The following is a 20,394-nucleotide window of genomic DNA, read 5'->3' on the forward strand; positions in this document are numbered from 1 at the left end:
ACATAGTCAGAGATAGAAAAGACCTGGGAGATCACCTGTCCAATCTTCTCATTTTAAAGAACAGCAAACTGAAGCTTTGGAGGCTACACATTTTTTTTATTGGAGTGTCTTTGTTTTAAAAGAAATATCAGTTCTCTAAACCCTTGACAAGTCAAAATACTCATCATCATGGAAGAATAAGACTTTGGGATAAGCCCCTTTCAGTGTTTGAAATGCACTAGTCCTCTTTAGATACACGTTTCTGCTTCCAATCAATCTAGATTAATAATTGCATAAAATACATTCATTTGATTTTTATTAGATTATGAAGAGTTAACAATGTAAATATGCAAAAATCGACTCATTTATAAATCAGCTGATTATCAGAAAAAAGCTTAGTTCAATTTTTAAAAAAGTTAACTAAAAATATTTTTAAAATTCAGAAATAGCAAATACTGAAAAGGAAATGAAATTTTAAACTACTGTTCAGTTACTTTGAGGTTCAAAATGGAATTCATTTTTAAAAATCTCATTTAATTAAAATAAGGGCTTTAAAAATTACCAGTTGTTTTATTCTGTTCATTAAAAATTTTAATTCTACTGTTTTTCACCTCTTGACCAGAGTAACTACTTTGAATTTGGATAGATTTTTTGGTTAATTACTAAATGGTGTCTTTTTTGCAGATGAGCTTTAAGAAATTTAAGAAGATTGATTTCAAAAGTAACATTCAAAAATTTCCTTACTGTGTACAAATAGTCCCATTTTTCATACCTCAATTCCTATACACATTAATAAGTCCTAGAGCCATGTACTTATATATGTTGAATGAATCATTGCTTATAGAAATCAAAAAATAATACTTGTCATATAATTGACATTCCCTAAAAGAAACATTATGCCTATTTTACTTAAAATCTCTTCCTTTTGTATTTTTTTCAAATTCATTGCATTAATGTGCTTTTTAAAAGGAAAAGGTAAAAAAAAGTTAAGCAAACATTATGAAACATCCATTAAAATGTAAATAATTCACTTGTGACATGGAAACAAAGGAACAATATATAATGATTCTAGCTGTGACACAGTGAGTTAGTGTAGTTGAAAAAATATATCGTCATGCTGATAGCATGGTGTACTTTCAAATCTATTACATTCCTGAATTGATGTACTATTTTCTTTGGACAACTTTCACACCAGGAAATAATCCCTGCAAGGAAAAAAATTTTAAATCAAAAGCTTCTAAATGAGATAAATTTTATTGCTGTAGTACTTGAATTAATAAAAGATAACTGATTTTATCTGATGTCACTCATTTGCTAAAATAACTACATTTTTATATTAAAAAATTTGCATGTCTTAGTAGCTCTATTTTTTAAAAGCAATTACGCATATGTGTACACTTTGCTTATAATTATACTGGATATGCAAAAATGTTCATGGTGAGTATAGTCAGCATTATGAGTTAATTGATCTAGTGGGAACAACTACATCTTTCTCATTTTTTTAAAAGTACAACATGCTTGTTTGTGTATTTCTTATGAACATTTTTCATTAATTTCTAGTCATTTTACATTGGGGATAAAATTCTCAAACAATACTAGCAACAATTTCATTAATCCTGAGCCTAACTAATGAAACATCAATTCCTATCAATTTAAATTATTAAAAATATATTAAGATTACTTTTGAAAAAAATAAGTTTTTTAGAAATATATTTATGGCTTTTTATTGTCACTAATTTAGGAAGAGGCCATCTGAATTTTTCTTAATGAAATAATCACAAAAGAATAGTATATCTGAGTGACTTTAATAGAAATAACTTAATTTCTATTTGCAGTTAAAGACATTTAGACTATATCTGTAAGCAACTACTGAATATGTTTAGCTGTTGATTGTTTCTGGCTGTGTATGAGGACAATCAATTGAATTGAATAGTTAATGATCTGAATCAATGATTAAGATGGTTAAAATAAGTGGAATGACTATGCCACAGTTTAGTTACTTCAGTGAATTGACCTGGCCTTAGAATAATCTTGGCCGGCTTTTCAGCTTTCATGAGCTATTCACTTAAATGAGTTAATATATTAGCTCAATTGGTTATCAGCAACTGACATTCTATAATGAAATGTACATGTCATTTTCCACTAAATTAAGAATGGAAATAAAAATATGACATTTAAAAATTTCTGAGTGCTGTTTGATTTATCTTTAGTTGATGAATATCAAACCCCTTCCTTTGTAAGTGGCAATCACATCTTTCTAGAAATCGAAATTATAATAAAACAAAGAACTTTAAAAGAGGAGACCTGCCAAAAGAGAAGAAAATTTCTCACTGTTAGGAAGTGGAAGAAGAAGCCATAAGGTAAATGAGATAAGGTTACAAAGGGATCTGCCAGCCTAGAGGGAACAAAGTAAATAAGATGACAAAGAAACAATGCAGTATATGGGAAAGAACACACTGGGTGAAGAATCAGGAAATCTGGGCTAGTGTCGGCTCTGCCCCAACCTCTGAAATCTTGGGCATCATTTTCCTTCTCTGGGTCTCAGTTGCCAACTTTGTAAAGAAAGATGGTTAAAGGGATGATTCCTGAGGTCGATCAGGTTTCAAATTCTGATTTATCCCACAGTCTCTCCCACTCAGCATCATCCATCCATTTTCTTGTCCGTGTTTTCTACAACAAATTCAAGTTAATGAAGGATTGTGTGGTAGCCATCATAAGTTCCAGGCTCTTTATTGTCTCTTGTTCTTTTAAAACAAAACTTGGCTTTTCCCTCTGGAAATCTTTCTCCCTTCATTTACTTATCTACCTCAAGGAAACCAATGCCAACTATAAGTAGCTTGGTGATCACACCCAGAACCAAATAATGCCTGAAAAAGCTGTCTTGGCTCTTAACACTACTCTAGTGGAACATAAACTCTTATAGGGGAACTGTTGGCTGGCACCTCATATAGGCTTGGTAAATATCCAGACAATTAAGTATTTTCCCCCCTAAAGCCAGAGACAAGAGGAAGCTGAGGAAGGGAATTTAGAAGAGAAAATAAATGGAGCAAGATAATTTCTGGCAGAAGCATTTTGAGATGAACAGAATGGAAGAAGGTGAGATGTAAAAGAAATCATAGAGGACACAGCAGTGGCATCTGAGGGAGATTATAATCAAACAGTATTTATTAAGCTGCCACATATGCTTAATTGCACAGATAAAATGTTAAGCTGCTGAGATGAAGAACAAAGAGTATGAGGAAAGCTCTATAAGAAACTCAACAGGCTTAGCAACAGGTTAAAAATAAAGGGAAGAAAAGATTTTTTAAAAGGCAAAGGATAGAAAAGGAAAGGCGACTAGAATCAAGGAGATAAGTACTTTCATTTTATGCATTAACTGACTATAAAAACCAAGGTTTGTAATTTAGAAAAATAGGTAGGATTTTGAAAAAAGAACAAGAGATCATTGGATTGGACAGAAAGGCAAATCTGTGTTATGATAGCATTAAAAGCTATAAGAATAAAATCATCTAAGTCTATAGAGAGAAGAGACAATAAAGTTTTAACAATGAAATACAATGGAGGACTACCTTCAGACCTAAAATAAAAATGGAGAAAAGACTGAAGAAATGCCTCATGAGTCATATATGAGAATAAAAAAAAAAAGTCATCTAATCCCAAGCATAATTTTTGAACAAGGGGAAGAAATAGGCTTCAAGGTGAATAGGTCCTAGCTGAAAGAGGATAATGATAGAAGAGAAACCTCTAGTTATGATCAGCCAAAGAGCTTCCATGACCTAATTTGATCATGTTCCCAAGGAAAAAACTGAAAATCTGTTTGAAGTTATTATGAATTCATTTCCTGAGGCACTCTACAATTGAACGAGGCACATTGATGATTCGTTATGTGAAACCAAAACATCATTACAGTATATGGCATTGTAATTTTAGAGGACTAGGCTTACAAAATTCTTTAAGGCCTATTATAAATGATTAATGCATGTTTTCCTGGTGGCTTAATTGCTATTAAAAAGAAGCTGGTTACTCTGGAAATCACACTAATAAAAAAAAATCTAACCCTATTATATGATAGCTTCATCAAACTCAGAATTCATAAGAGACCTGGCCCAGGTTGTTGCCTGATAGGGACACATACATCTCTTGGTGTTTTTATTGATTCATGCTAAAATATTTGCCACTTTAATTAATTAAATGTTTCAAAGGTATGAAGAGCTGCCATTCATTATATCTTGAATAAATTAATTTTTTTTCTTCTCAAGACCAAATTAAAGGACTAGTGATCTATAGATATAAAGACTCGCCTGCTTTTCATTTAATAATAAGAGCAAGGAGAGATAACAGAGGGACAAAGACCTGGTATAATCAACTGCTTTGAGGTTTACATTTTGCTTATATTCTAGCATTTTAATCCCAATTTTAAAAGGAACTAAATACTTCTATCTAGTTAAATAGTGTTCATATTCGTTGGGAGAAAAATGCCATGAATGATCATGTGCCCAAGTAGGGAGAAACTGTGCTTAATGCTGAGTTCCATTAGCTAGGGAAAGAATCTGGAGGCAGAGAAGAATCTTCAGAAATCTTAAATAGTAAGCAGTAACCTACTCTGTCTTTGTGAAAGGTTGGTTCTGAATAGATTGACGGTATCAAGGGAAAGAAATGGGAAAACTTAAGTGAGCAATTATAATAATATAATCAATTGGTCTCACATTAAAGCAGTTCAGGATACTTAGATATTTAAATAAAAATATACTAATAAAGAAGTAATTCAATATGCAATTTCATCCATAAATAATTAGCAAAGCATTTACAAAAATGCAAGGTAAAGGTAATGGAAACATAACTAATGTTCAAGAAGCACTCATAGAATAATTAACCTTAAATAAATCTTTTATTAAATGGCTGCAACTAAAGCATATTCTGTTAACATCTAATAAGTAATTACTAAATGACTATAATCCACACACAGTATATTGGTAAGTGTATATATATATATATATATATATATATATATATGCATATGTATATACATATAATACACACATACACACACATGTAAAAATTAGAGTGGATGAATAAAGGTGAAAATAACATATTACTTAGCATTGGGAACAATTTATGTTTCAAACCACAGAGCTTTTCATTTGTTCTTCTAGATTTCTCCTAAAGTCATTTCTCACACTGAGAAGGTATAATAAGAGGCATGGTGTCTAGAATAAGGGAACTTTATAAATATGTGTATATGTTTGTGTTTGTGTGTGTGTGTGTGTGTGTGTGTGTGCACTTTGATCAGATCACATCTAGATCTAGATTCAGTAGTTTGGGGTATCACATTTGAGGTAGGACATGGAGAATATGGTATGAGTACAGAGAAAAGTGACCAAGATTCTTAAGGAAAGGGGGGATTATTCCATGTATTCTTGGGGCAGTGATGAGGGGAAGACATTACAACTAACTTCAAATATCTGAAGATTTATCATTTGGAAGAGACTCAGTTGTCTGACCCCAGAAAAATCAACATTGAAAGTTTCAGAAAGGTATATTTTGTCATGATATTCTGATAATGTTCCTAACAACTGGAGCTGTCTGCTGATGGAATTGGTTATCTTTGTAGGCCATTGGCTACCCATCACTGGAAGTCTTGAGTAAAATGTTTGTAGGCTATTATGTGAAGAAACTGATCACAAATTGGAGGAAAAATAGTAAAAGGAAATGTTTGTAAAGAATAAATGCAGTTTTAAAGTTTGACTTTAAGAAAGAAAAATTTCTACCCTGTAGGGCAAGAATAGGATGGGGTTAATGATCAGAATAACTTTGTGACTTGCACAACAGGAATTTCCAGTTTTCCTGAAGCTATTTTCAGTAATACAAAATTAAGCAAATAATCAAAGCTAACTACATCAGACTGGCTAAAGCACAAAAATTAGTGCCAAGAATCATATTTATTAGAAATAAACTTTTTTTGGATAAAAGAATTTGGGTTTGTTAGAAAAATATTTCATAATAAATCAAATAGAAAGCTATGCTGAAATATGGAGTAGGAAAAAAAAACTGCCTTCTGATTTTTCATATAATTCCCTGAAATTAAGAAGTCTTCAAAATACTCTTAGTTTCAATATGGAAGAACCTTAGCATGTCCACAAACTAAAAAAAAATCCAAGATTAAACTGTTTGTTCGATCAAAATATAACAAAACACACAAAAATTACCCCCTTCCCAAAAAACCCCTCAAAACAAGACCCAAACCCACACATAAAAGTAGAGACAGCTAAAGTTGTTAATGTAGTCGAAATTGAGCCTTAGAGTCATGCACAATAGGGAACTTAAACTAAAAAAAGGGAAAAAATCAATGCCAAATAAGACTGGTTCTTCACCTCAAGAGTTCCAACCAAGTGAGATTATTAAACAAGCCCCAGTTGCACTGTGTTGGCTACAATGTGAGATATTCGCACTGTAGTTTATATTTATCGGTTGAATGACTGAAAGTTCAAACACTGTTTACCTTGGATTAACAGCATTAAAAGATGTGAAACCTGGATGGCAAGAGGAAAATAACACAATATATTTCAGATTAAAATAGCTCATTTTACTTTTCAGGATGACAGTCAATGGGGAGCTACATTCTTCCTTTTTATATATACAAAAAAAATCTTGTTATACATTAATATTTTTTTTCCTGCTTCAATCCTTGAAAATGAAGCTAGGATTAATATAACACACACCTGAACTTTGTGTTCCTATGAAATTTTATGCCTTAGCAAAAAAAAAATATCTATCTCCCAGCAAACCCTCACCCAGCAATTCTATGTAGGAATAACTTCTTTATAAGGTATGAATGTGGCAAAATTTGCCATAATCTTTCTTCTGACTTTTGTGACAAATAAAAACCCAAATAAATAGCAGAGTATACCTGAAAATATCTTTTAGGAAGAAAAGGACTATATACATTAAAAAATTTATAGCAGCACTTTTTTTGTGTACACTTAACAAAGAACCAGAAACAAAATAGATGTCCATTGACTGAATCAAATATGATAATTAATGTAATGGAATATTACTCAGGTGGAAGAAATGATGGGTATAAACATATCAAGGAAGCACTGCCATCCTTGGACCTTGGACAAAGTAAAATGATCAAAAGTAAGAAAACAACAGACCAAAAAGTTACCACAATGCTAATGGAAAGCACATTAAAAAAGGGAAAAAACTGAACACTGTTCAATTTTAATGACTCTGTGTACATCTGCGTGTGTGTGTGTGTGTGTGTGTGTGTGTGTGTGTGTGTGTGTGGTGACCTTAAGGAAAAAGTGAAAGCATTATTTCTTTCCATTCTTTGCAGAGTTTGATGATTCTGGGAATGGAGGATTGCATAAAATGGAAGGTGGGGGAGAAGTGATGTAAAAACAAAATACAACAATACAGGACTAAAAATACTAGAGTATAATCCTAGAGGTAGTCAAAAGAACCACCAAATTTTATCCTTCAACAAAGTAATCCTGTATGCTTTGACTGGAGACACAACTCTTCTTGCCAAGAACATGGTTAGTTAAGTATTTGATTTTCTTGTGTTGTATTCAATACACAAAATTAAACATGCTTCTGATGACTTAACTTGACATATTTCATAAATATTTGTCAAAACAATTATTGTCAACTAGAATGCAATTATATATATTCAATTTGATGACTCAACTGGAAAATTAGTTTTTTCCAAATAAAATGTTTCCAAGTGACAATAGTGAATCAGTGTTGATTAGTTGTTCAGTGACTGCTAATTAATTATCATAGGTAAATTTAGCTCTGTGCTAATAACCCTGAGAAAAAAAAAGCTTCCCCCAAACCAACCAGCTTGCATACTATGAACATCAATCTTTATCCAGAAAGAAGTGTTATCTGGGGTCTAACTTGCCCTCTTCACTATATACAATGAAAAAGAAAACCACGCTATTGGAGTCTGACATCATGGATTATAAGATAAGTGTCTTCTTGCTCTTTTGGGAAACAAAACAAAACAAATTAAAAAAACCCCTTTGATACTTTGTTCTTGGATCTGAAGAAAGAGCTAAGATAAAAAGAGATTTTGATCTTGGGAGACTAGGTAAGGATCTCCAGCTGGCTGATCCTCAGGATACAATTGGTTCAGAGGTTCTATCTCTTTGGTACAAACCAACAATTTGTCCACTGTGACATCTTGTTTTATACTCTCTGCAGTTACACTCTCTAATTTGAATGGGTTCCCTGTGCTGGGATCAGCATTTTGGGACAAACATTATCAAATGAGAAAATGGTCCAGAGGGTCCGATATACTGTTCTTATGTCCTTCCAGAGTTTTTTCCCTTTGCAATCCAATGGAAGATTAAGATGTGGTGGAAAAATAATTATGAAGAATGTTAGGGTGATATGCACAGTATCATATGGTGGGGGAGGCACCATGTCTCTCTCCCAAATTAAAACTCTGGATTTGTTCTCAGAAGACAGGTTTGAATCTCAGTTCTTTCATTAATAGCTAACTAATAGATAATAAATAATGACTTTGGTCAGCTTAATTTATCTCTCAGTTCCTTCATCTGTAAAATGAGGGCGTTAGAACCTAAGATCTGAGAGATCAAATTATTAGGGAGACCCCTGACCTTTTCTAAAAATTTACCCTCGCTTGGGTGGAGTTGTCGCGCCATCTAAACCTTACAAAGAATTTAATCTAAGGTGAATTCTGGCCTACTGTATTCCACTCAGGTGGGTATAGTCGGGGTAGATCCTTTGTCTGGATTTCCCAAAGCTTGGGGTGATTTCAAAGTAAATGACATAAGCAATGTTATATCCCCCTGCTCCTCATTAGCATAGCTCTACTTTTCATTATAATATTCATTCTTCTCATTGTTAATCAGAGTTGATTGCCACCCTCAGGAACACCCACTTTTCCAAATGCATACAAGGGTAGAATGAATTCCATGAGGGGTCTTTGGCATTCAAAAGTGTCACTGACTCATTTTATTAATTATTGCTAGTATGATTAATAAAATGATTAATTACCTAGAAACTAACCCTCTTGAACTTTTTTAATACATTGCATCTCTCTTGACTAACTACTTTGCCATAAGAGGATCAGTGATAATAGATAAAAAAGGTAGGCTAATCACTCTTAACAAGTTCTTCTTTCATGAAAGACAAGTGAATTATCCAGGCTCAGAGGCAGGACCCGAACCAGGGCTGACTTTCTTTTCAGAGCATCACAAACAATCTCTATTGAGCCAGTCGTCTTCCTAAGGAGTTCACTACCTATAGGCCACAAAAATTTTGGTGGAAAATAACCAAGATTGTAACATATCTAAAAACAATTCTTCAAGAGAAATGAAGGAATTGAGGATGCTTCATCTAGAAAATGGGTAACTGAGGGAGTAGACCAAGCATTTGATCATCTGATTTACATATATATATATATATATATATATATATATATATATATATATATATATATATGAAAAAAGTAGGGGAAAAAGTGGAATCATTCTATGCTCCTATGCTCCTCTGGGGCATAGTAGTGGAATTTATAGAGAGATAAATTTTACTTTTTTTTAATAAGGAAGGTGTCTTTGATTAATAATAATAATAAATAACGTGCATAGAGCACTTCAAGGCTTATCAAATGTTTTCTTCACATCAAGCCTATGACATGGGGGGGGTACAGGTATAATTATTATCTCTATTCAGATGAGAAAAAAGACTCACAGACTTGGGGCTACTTGACCCAAATAAAAAACACTTGTAGACAAAGTCAGGACTTAAACTCAATCTTCAGACAATAAAAAGGAATGCCCTGTGAATTCATTTGTTCCTTATCACTGAGGCTAAACTTCAAGGAGAAATGGCTACTGATTGGTGACTAAAAAGAAAGGATCACATACCTAGATGACTTCTAAATTCTTTTCTAAGTATTAAAAATTATAATTTGATGACTCACCAGAAAGAACAGCAATAGGAAAAAGTAGGCAGGATATGAAGAAAAGGATAGGGGGTGAGAATATGAATTCAAAATTCTTTTTCTTATTTTTTTTCCTCTTTTTAGTGTTTGGTTAAAGTTCGTGTAAGAGAGCATGATAGGATTTCTACTTTCTCCCATAGGTTAAGAAGAGCCTCCTTAGCCCTCAATGGTAAAAACAAAATCAAATATCCATGACCTATCCTTTTAGTATAATTACTTGAACTTTTAAGGAGCAGGAGAAACAAAACAGAGCTTGGATGATTGAAGTACACTTGAGCTCTGGAAGAAGTTTAGATTTCTTTATTTTTCAGTTCTAGGATTAAAAAAACAATAAGTGATTTTGCAAAACTGCAAAAGAATTACAAGATTCTAGGATGTGCTATTACTATTGTCTCAGTTGCCAAAAAACTGAGAAATCTCCTATATAGTAGTTACCTGCTTTCCAGTGGTACATTACTGCCAAGGACCCAGCTGTCCTGCAGCTGGACGGACTCGGGTGTGGTTTGCAGCTCGGCGGGCAAAGCAGCCGGCGGGGCCGGACTCTGGTTCCTCCTATTGGTCAGAGAGTTTCTGTTGAGAGAAGTGATGGACGGATGATGCTGTGCAGAATGTTGTTTGTGTGGAGGTGGCAGAGGCTGCAGGGTGGACTGTCCTTGGTTATTGGCAGGTTGCTCTAAAAAACAAAAGAGATAAACATCCATTATCTACTTCTGCATAGAGACAACGCACACAAATACACACACTACTGATTTCTTGGGGGATCAGCTAAACAGTTGAGTTAGAATTAGAAACTGAATATAATTCCATAGTCTAATATATTTGCATATTATTCTATTAGCGGGTGTTCAGTGACATTCTCTAAGAGCGAGTTTACCCTTGATACACAAAGTTCTAATTAATATACAACAGATGGCAAAATTGCTTTTGGTTTTAATTTGTTTCAGGTTTTTTTTCATCTGGTTTTATTAACACCTACAGAAAACAGCATCTGACAGCTCCCCTAATGTGCCTTTAGATCTCAGCTTTTTTTAACAAACCAACCCTGAAATTAAATGGGTAATTTCGGTAGAACACAAAGGTTTTCGAAATGCATATAATCCCTATAATTATTTAATGGAGTTTTTTTAAGCTTTATTTAACTGCAATAAATTATTACAAGCTAGTTGCTAAACAGCAGTAGATGACTCTAGTTTAGTGCATTTCAAATAAGGCAGATCTGCACTATGATCTCCTAATAGATGCTAAGTATTCTTTACCAGAAGGTCACTCTGGGAAGCAGATGTTGCTTCATGGATATTTAACAGACTGAATCACATCTGATTACAACGTCAGAAGACTCATATACTTAATGGCCGTTACATCCATTAGAACACACACAGAACAGATTTTCCAATTTCACACTATGCAGTATTCACTACATTTTGAAGTAAGTCATAGGTGACCAGAGATGGTCCCCCATGACAGTGGTGGAAGCAGAATGTTGCTGAACCACAATTGGTCATAAAGAATCTGGCCATGTAAAAATATATATTAATGTGATGGTTAGGTTTAAACAACCAATCAGCCTTTGTGGTCATAATAAGTTGTAAGTAAAAACATTATGTTTTCATAGATTAATGGGACATGTGAGACCAACTTTTCAATGACATTATCTGATGTGGCAAACATATAACAAATTTTCTCCCAAATTATATGTAATTTTATGAATAATATTTTTCTCAATTAGAAGTAAAGATAATTTTTAATATTCTTATTAAAAATCTGAGTTCAAATTTTCTCCTCCCTACTCCACCTCCTCCCTTTCTAAAACATTACGTTTAAGCAATTCAAATATTGCATGAGCTACAGAGATGACTGTCAATCTTAGACTAACTACAGTTCAAAGTGCAATATAATTTTAAAGCAACACATTAAGCCATGATATTAATATAAATGTAGGTATTAAAAAAGAGGAAAAGATGCAGGAACTATCCTTCACTTGCATTGTGAATGCCAGCAGTGATTATTAAGCTAGATAATACAGTCTAACGGGGTAATTCTCTCTTTGCTGGAAATGAATCTGTGATATGTAATGGCTTGAATAAATACTATCAAACCTCTTAATGCTCTGTGCAGGGCACAACAATGGAGGGGAAAAAACCCTCCTCCTCTATTATATTATAACCAGTAATTACTGAATGTTTCTAATGGTTCCTAATAATCCATATCATAGTAATTTAACAACTAATAATTTCTTACTCTTGAACAAAGGGACAGAGGCAATGGCTGGAGATAAGAAGACAGAGCTGTTTTCTTATATAACCTCTAACCTGCAGGTCTCCTTTTCTAGAATTTTTAGAAAACTGGCTTGGTTCATGACTTTGGGACTCAAGCAAAATGATAAATGTTGAAATCTCAATTACTCTGAAATAATAAGCCTTTGGGGGAAAAGCAGGGTTAAAACTGCTCACATAATTCTAATGGGGTTAAAAAAAAAGGAAACCAACAATTTTAAATTCATGAAAAGATTTAACATTCAGGTGTCGTAGGCTTAATCAGCTTTGTCTTTCCCAGCACCAGTGGGTGTCACTGCATATGATTACAATTGCTACCAAAGGCTTTAAGGCACATTTCAACAAGCTGGTTATAGGATCATTTAACAAGCTACAGCTAGCAAAAGCTTTTTTTTAAAGTCTACTTAAATTTTTTTGTCTGATGTAGATCATAAGGTAATTTATCAGATGGTGCAGAACTAAACACAACCGCTACATGAAATAAAATAGAATGTATAGTAATTTTAACTTTTTTTAATCTATCAAAAAAGAATACATCAAACACCTTAGCACACACAAGTCCCTACTATGTGCAAAGCACTGTTCTCGGTAGTTCCAGGGAGACCAAAGAATAACCTATGGCTGTGTGGTTTCCCTTATCATTAGGGAGAAAAGGTGACACTTGAAATTAATGATATAAAATGAGATATCAATAAATATGGAATAATCTCCAGTAGAAAGTTAACTCCAGGGGGGAGAACTAATTTTTCTTTCTTTCTTTTTTGTATTGAAGTCTTTAGTACAATCCCTAATTATTTTTTGTTGTTTTTTGTCAATTTCAGTTATTTTTGACTCTTTCTGAAACCATTTGGAGTTTTGTTGCCAAAGATACTTAAGTGGTTGGCCATTTCCTTCTCCAGCTCATTTTATAGAAGAGGACACAGAGGCAAACAGGGTTAAATGATTTGCCCAGTGTCACACAACTAGGAATTGTGAGGCTAGATTTGAATTCACTGAAATGAGTCTTTGTGCTTCCAAGGCCAGTGATTAATCCACTGTGCCACCTAGCTGTCCTATATCTATATATCGATATCTATCTATCTATCTATCTATCTATCTATCTATCTATCTATCTATCTATCTAAAACAAATGTGTTATTGTTGGAAGGGAGAAAAAATCAGGAAGAGAGGAAGAGAGGAAGTGGTCCAGAAAGTTTTTAAGAAGCAGGTGAAACTTAAACTGGCCACTGAAAGAAGGGCAGAATTTAGATAAGCAAAGAGTGCAGAGGGTGTTCCAAGTCCATGAGAAGGTGTATAAAGAAAAGGGGAAATATCAATGTCAACCTGAAACTAAAATGATTATGGTATATTCATGTGATGAGACTTAGTTTGTCCAGAGTTGAAATTTCATATTGGGGAATAAAAAGTAATAGAGTTCAATATAAAGGGAAAATAGAGGCAATTCAAAGCTTAAAAGTAGAAGGTCTTGAAAGCTAGAACATAGAATTAGGTAGTATTTTAGGAAATACTTCAGTATCTTTGCCAACAAAGCCCCAAATGATTTCAGAAAGAATCAAAAACAACTGAAATGAACTGAAAGTTCTAATTGGGATGAATATGTGTGTGTGTGTGTGTGTGTGTGTTTATATGTACATAAATGTATATAAAGACATAGAAACATACATATAGTAGAACAGAGTAGAGAGAGCCTACATCCAGGCCAAGAAAGAATCTTTTATAAAAATTGAGGTTGATGAGGAAATAGGAATTGAAAGGAAGGGATGACTACAGGAGACAATTCCGAGAGAAAAGTTAAAGGAACTCAGAAACTTCCTATAAATGGGAGAGAAGAGCTTCCTAGATAGAGTGCCTGAGAGAATACCAGTGCTCTTGACCAAAAGATAGAAGAAAAATTAAATTACTTTTAACATTTCATTGTTATTAATTAAATATATTTAACTATGATAGGTGCTGTGACATCAGTGCTTGAATTCAAAATAGTTTCATTGAATCATAGTTTCTAGGAATTTCTCTAGACTCCAGATCTTCCTCTTCCCATGTACCATTGTAACAAAGTAGTTATTTTTATATGTCTGCAGGTTTTTGTTATGAAAGAACTAGATTTGGAGGAGCCCTGGGAAGCTATCAGGTCCTACTCTCTCAATTTACAGACTAGGAACAAGAGACCCATGGAAATATGACTCATTTAAAATCACACAGGTAGTAAGCACTGGAGGCAGAATTTGAACCCAGGTCCTTTGATTTAGGAGTAGTGCTCTCCTTAAATGATTTTGAAAAATCAATAGAATGGGTTTAAAAAATAACAACTTGTCTTTAAGCTTCTGAACTGATTGTCTTATCATTCCACTCATCATCTTTGAAATTTCCCAGTGCAAAACATTCCTCCCCAACACAATATGAGTTTTCTTCCTCTATTTGATTGTAAGTGCAATTAAAAAGCAGGGGGTGCCTTGTTTTTCATATTTTTATCCATAGTACTGTCTTTCCCATGCTCCCTCCTTCTTTTCCTCCTTTCTACTTGGGAGTTTTCCAGCTTTGTGTTACATTACCTGATCTACCAGAATATCTTGACTGGTAAGTTTCCTTTTCATTTGATGCACTACCAAGAATTGATATAAATACTATATATGGGCACTGTGAATCCAGAAAGGGGCTCTGAGGCCAAAGACAAGGATTTCAAGGCAAAAATGGTGGTTGTTCAGTCATGTCTGATTCTTTCCATGGGATTTTCTTGGCAAAGATACTGGTATGATTTTTATTTCTTTCCTCAGGAGATTTGGACAAATAGAGGTTAAGTGACTTTTCCAGGGTCACACAATTGGTAATGTCTGAAGTTAAATTTGAACTCACGCCTTCCTGATTCTAGGTCCAGAACTCTAATGAGGGCAAATATAAAATTTGTATAGGTAAATTGGACTCCTTGTTTAGAGATCTAGAGAATATAGAAGGGGAAGAAAAAGAAGTAGGATCAGAATACACTGGAAGAGGTTGTTTTGTCAAGATTCAAACCAGATAGAGAATAGTATTTGAAGGGGTGGAATTAAATTTCAGGCTCTGGGACATGTAAAAAGGTACATATAACAGATGAACTAAGGTATGACTAAAAGTCTTAGGGCCCTAGTTTTAAATGCCTATCTTAGTGTGAACAGACAAATTCTATTATGTCCATAATATTATGTTCACAAAAAAGGCAAATCTCTATAGGGGTTTATGATTAGGGCCTCTGCCATAAGCAGACAGATTAGAAAACACAGAGAAAGGTTCCTGAGGACAAAAGAAAGCCTAATTTAAACCAGAATATTCTAGAAGATTTTACAGAGATATCAGCCACATGGGTCAGCAGTTACTAATGTCTTCTTGGTAATCCTTCCAGAGTTCATCTAGTCTTAATGTCTCATTTTATAGATAATAAAACTAAAGCAAAACAAGATTAAAAGATTTATCCAAATTTACACAAGTAGTAAAACCCCCAAAATTTGAACTTGGGTATTCAAATAACAAATTTGGCATTTTCCTCCCCCCATTATAACACTCTATTTCCAATGTGATCTATCATTTCCCCCATTCTTTTGAAATCTTCCCTTCTATGTGACAGTTTGAAAATGGATGCATGAAGACTTTGAGAATATATTATATCTACAAATCACAAAATGCCATGATTTCTAAAGGATCTCAATTGCAATTGAAAGACATATGGTAGGTTTAAGTAGGCTACAGCACATTGCCAGTAATGACTTATACAAGAAAAATGGCATAAATGATATCAACCACTGCATGTGCAACTATAAAAGATTATGCAGTAAGAATAAGAATTGCAGATGGGCTGCCAGAGTAGTTATCTACAAAATGTCAAAAGATCCAGGAAAAGATCTCAAGGAGGCTGGGTAGATACTCCATGGAGAATTTATGGAAAAGAATTAAGCAGAAAGATAAAACACCAAAGTGTAGTTGCCTAAATGTTCTCACAATATCGGTACTAAAGAATACTGTTTGTATTGGCTTGCATAATCCTATGTAGTTAAGCTTTGTGCTAACCCTAACTAGTAGCAATCCCACAGTTGAGGGCTTCATGTATGTTGGAAGATTACTGTGGATGACAATTGTGAAGACAAGATTCTCCCCTTGTCCCCAAGTAGTAAGTACAGTCTTGCTAAAGAAGCATTTCCCAATAGAATAATGGGTAGGAAAGTTCTCTTGAAAAATTGTTGGGGACTATGGAGAGCAACAATTTTAAGGGGAAAGGAACAAGAACTCAAAACCAGAGCAGAGGAAGGACTGACTAGGGTCTTTTCCCAAGAAAGGACAGATAGGTACAGAGTGATGTCAGATCCAGGTCTAAATCTTCAGGACTGGGGTCACTTAGCTGAGGAAGCTACACCAGTCATTAATAGCTAGACTAAATTTATTTCAGGATAAAATTCTTCTTTGAACTGCCATGATTCTACATTCTTCAAGTTTGTTTAATTTTTTTACTTACTTTCCTCAAGAGAAAGTGGAATTCCTTTTCGAAAACCAACTTCTGTTTCTGATTCAGTTAGAAAAATCAAAGTTGGTATCCATGTGTTAGATAAGGATAATTTGATGGGACACTGATATGGTTCCTATGATTATAGATTTCAGATTTAAGATAACAGATCCTTAAAGCTGAACCTTAGAAGATGTGTTCAACATCCACTATGTAAATGGTATAATTGAGGAACAGAAATGTTTAGTGATTTGCAAAGATTAGATAGCTAGAAAAAAGTCTTTAGGGTGGGATTTGAACTTTGCCCAGAAAATGGCTACCATCCCACTTTCTAAACATTTTCAAAACTTGCTGCCTGCCCTCTCGCCATCTTCCTCATCCCCCTTCCTACTGATCTTAGCTTCAACCGTTTGTTCCCTTGGCATCTGACAGATGTCTTGCCTAATGCCATAGGCTACTGTCCCACTTCTTGGTTACAAAATCACATGACTTGATCATCCTCCTCTTACTCTTCCCACCTTAACCTTGGATTTTGTTTCTGGGACCTAGGGTTCTTATGCATGTGCTTTTGTCTCACGTTGCTTGGATCATGCCCACCATGGCAGTTCTCAGCATTTCCCCTTCTGCATTTCTCTCTTCTAACTGTTCTTTATATCTTCCCTTTTTTGAATGGAAGTTTCCTTGGGGAAGGGACTATTTTGCTTGCTTTATCTGTATCTTCAACATTCAGGACAATGTCTGGCACAAATTAAGTATTCTAAGTACTTCTTTACTCATTCATTCAAAACTCTTCTCACTATGCCAGATATAGTCAGTCCCTGTTTTTAAGCTAAATGACTTCTTGGAGACATCTTATTGCAGACTAGTGAAAAGCGAAATTCTGGTTTGTGAAATTCCTAAGCATACATGTACTGTTCCCCCATCTGTTCATTAGCTATTAATTGAAACTAGACTGAGTAAAACACTGAGACATGAATTAACCAATTTTAATAGATAGTATCTTTGCAAAAGGCTATTCAGCTGGCAAATACAAGTAATATAATAAACATGGTATTCAAAAAGGCAAGTGCTAATATTTTTGTAATACTTGACTGGAGAAAATGGAGATAGAGACTAAGTAACAGTGGACTTAGGTGGGTTTTCTGAATTGTTAGACAATCAGACACAAAGTTCAGTTATCAGTGGAAGAAGACAAAATGAACTGTTCTTAACTCTTATGTTTTCTAAATTTTTATTACTAAATTTTGTGAATAAATAGATGGCAGATTTATGAAATTTGTAGATGCTATAAAGTTGAGCAATGTGATTTTTTTTGAAGCAAAGGGATGAAATGATTGGTTTAGTATATTAAAATTAAATTTAATGGGGATTTAAAAAAAGTCTCATCCTTGGATCTAAACAATCAACTGTAAAAATCTTGTAGGACAGCAAACTCCCTGTGAACCAGAAGTATATGGGAGACAAAAATGCTAACACAAGTTAGATTTCAATCAGAAATATGATATCCATGAAGGAGGTGAGAATCTTTTTACATCACGTTATGATTAGATGAGATCTTCAAAAGTGAGTTCAGTTTTAGTGAGGAAACCAGAGGATTACTGACAGAGACACAGAGAGACAGAGAAGAGGAAGAATGAGAGAAATAGAAAGACAAAGTGAGAGGAAGGGAAGTGGAAGGGGAGAGAGAGAGAGAGAGAGAGAGAGAGAGAGAGAGAGAGAGAGAGAGAGAGAGAGAGAGAGAGAGAGAGAGAGAGATTTGGGCTCAAAATTAGGAAGAACAATATAATACTTAGAGAAATCAGCACAGCATGAACTGTTAAGGAAGGTAATGAGTTTTTCAGTTCTAAAAGTCTTCAGGTATTGGAAGGAGGATCTTCTATAAGCAGGCTAAAGAGCAGTCAAATGCTAAGCTTTGAGATGTCTTTTATTGAAAGATGCCTTTCTCTTGTTCTTGCCTACTAACTACAACTAGGTTACAAATTTCTAAAGGACATGGTCATAACAGTACCTTGTACACCTCTTCATAGCTCATAAAGCCAAGCACATAAGCACATAGTAATTACAAATGATGAGACTGACACAGTGGTCAGACTGTGGGACTCTAAGGGCCACCTTCTCTAGGCAGGACTCTGGATACCTCATCCCTAAATTTACAGTTCTTTAGAATCTAACTGTTAAGAAGTAGGTAGAAAAATATAAAAGATGGAGAAAGGGATCTGAAAGACTGCTGATTAAAGATTAGTGTGTCAACAATGTCTTAGATTGGAGGCAAAAAAACACTTTTAAATTTTTTCTTGTTTTTGTTTTTGCAAGGCAATGTGGTTAAGTTTACTTGTTCAAGGTCACACAGCTAGGTAAATTATTACATGTTGGAGGTTAGATTTGAACTCAGATCCCCCTGACTCCAGGGTGGCCTGTGTCAGCTAGCTGCCCCCAAAAGCCCTTTTAAAAAAAAAAGAGGATCTGAGTTCAAATCCAGATTATCTGATGTTTATAATCCATGTGTTATTCAATCATTTCAGCTGTGTATGACTCTCTGTGACCTCATTTATAGATTTTTTTTTTGGCAGAGATATTGGAGTAGTTTGCCATTTCCTTCTCCATCTCATTTTACAGATGAAGAAATGAGGCAAACAAGGTTAAATGACTTGCCCATTAAGGATATGAGGCAAGATTTGAATTTGAGGAAGATGAGTCTTCCTTACTTCAGGACCAGTACTCTGTCCCCTGTGCCACTTAGTTGCTCTATAACCTATATGATCTTGGACTACTTACTTAATTTCCTTGGGCTTAATTTTCCTCTTTAATATAATGAATAGATTGTTCTAGATGGACTGTTTCTTCTACTTCTAACACTTAGAAGTTGTGATCTTATGAAAATCTTAAATATATCTATATTTTAGTAAGAATGCATGCCCTAAATAAGGGATAATACAAATTGGGTTTTCCTTGACTTTTTCTCCCTTACTATCCCTTTTGAACCAAACTGACTTTCAATTCTCATTGATGCCATCCTTCACTTCAGGTATAACCCAGAGAACAGCCTTCAATTCTTCTGTTCTCACTGGCCACAAACTCTTTTTTGAGTTTAGCAGTTGTTTGCATGTGTATGATGAGGTGAAGGGGAATTTAAATGTTTAAGATACCATCTTCGAAGAAATCAGATAAAAAAAAAGAATTAAGAGGTCAACCAGCTAAGCCTTGATGCTCTACCAATGATCTCTTCAATCCATTACTATTTTTATTTTATTTTGACCCATTTATGATAATCTTTTAACATAGGATCATAACTTGGATCTTGTTCCAGATTGATGGCCTAAGAAAGTATAATGAGGAACTATCTTTTAGGGTTGTGAAGATAAAAATGAGGCATTTGTAAAGCACTTTGCATACCTTAAAGTTCTCTATAAATGTTGGTTATTATTATTATTCCCATAAACTATATGCTTAACAGGGTAATCAGTACACATGAAAAAGTCATATAAAAGTAACTGTTTTCAACCTAATTACGCAGGCAGGGAAAAAAGTGCTCCTGGGAAGGAAAAAAAAAAAACTGCTGTTCATGTCCCTTTAATGGCTTCACTGATATTTTCTATTTAGGAACTGATCATCTTTTTTTTTTTTTAAATCCTTTCTGATGCAGCTTTTCTGGTCAACATCTGTTTTTATGTATCAGTCACTCAAGAGAAGGGAAAGATGAC

General features: G+C 34.2%; 1 protein-coding gene across 1 annotated transcript in view; it reads right to left on the bottom strand.

Annotated features, from left to right (window-relative positions):
• The window catches only part of TENM3 (teneurin transmembrane protein 3), a 3,314,517-nt gene that overhangs the window by 232,972 nt on the left and 3,061,151 nt on the right, over positions 1–20,394 (bottom strand). The window contains exon 14 of the mRNA XM_074231559.1: positions 10,391–10,628. Coding sequence (XP_074087660.1) covers positions 10,391–10,628 — 238 coding nt within the window. The remainder of the gene's footprint in view (positions 1–10,390; positions 10,629–20,394) is intronic.

This window comes from Macrotis lagotis, chromosome 3 (genome assembly GCF_037893015.1).
Source record: "Macrotis lagotis isolate mMagLag1 chromosome 3, bilby.v1.9.chrom.fasta, whole genome shotgun sequence".
Classification (NCBI taxonomy): domain Eukaryota; kingdom Metazoa; phylum Chordata; class Mammalia; order Peramelemorphia; family Peramelidae; genus Macrotis; species Macrotis lagotis.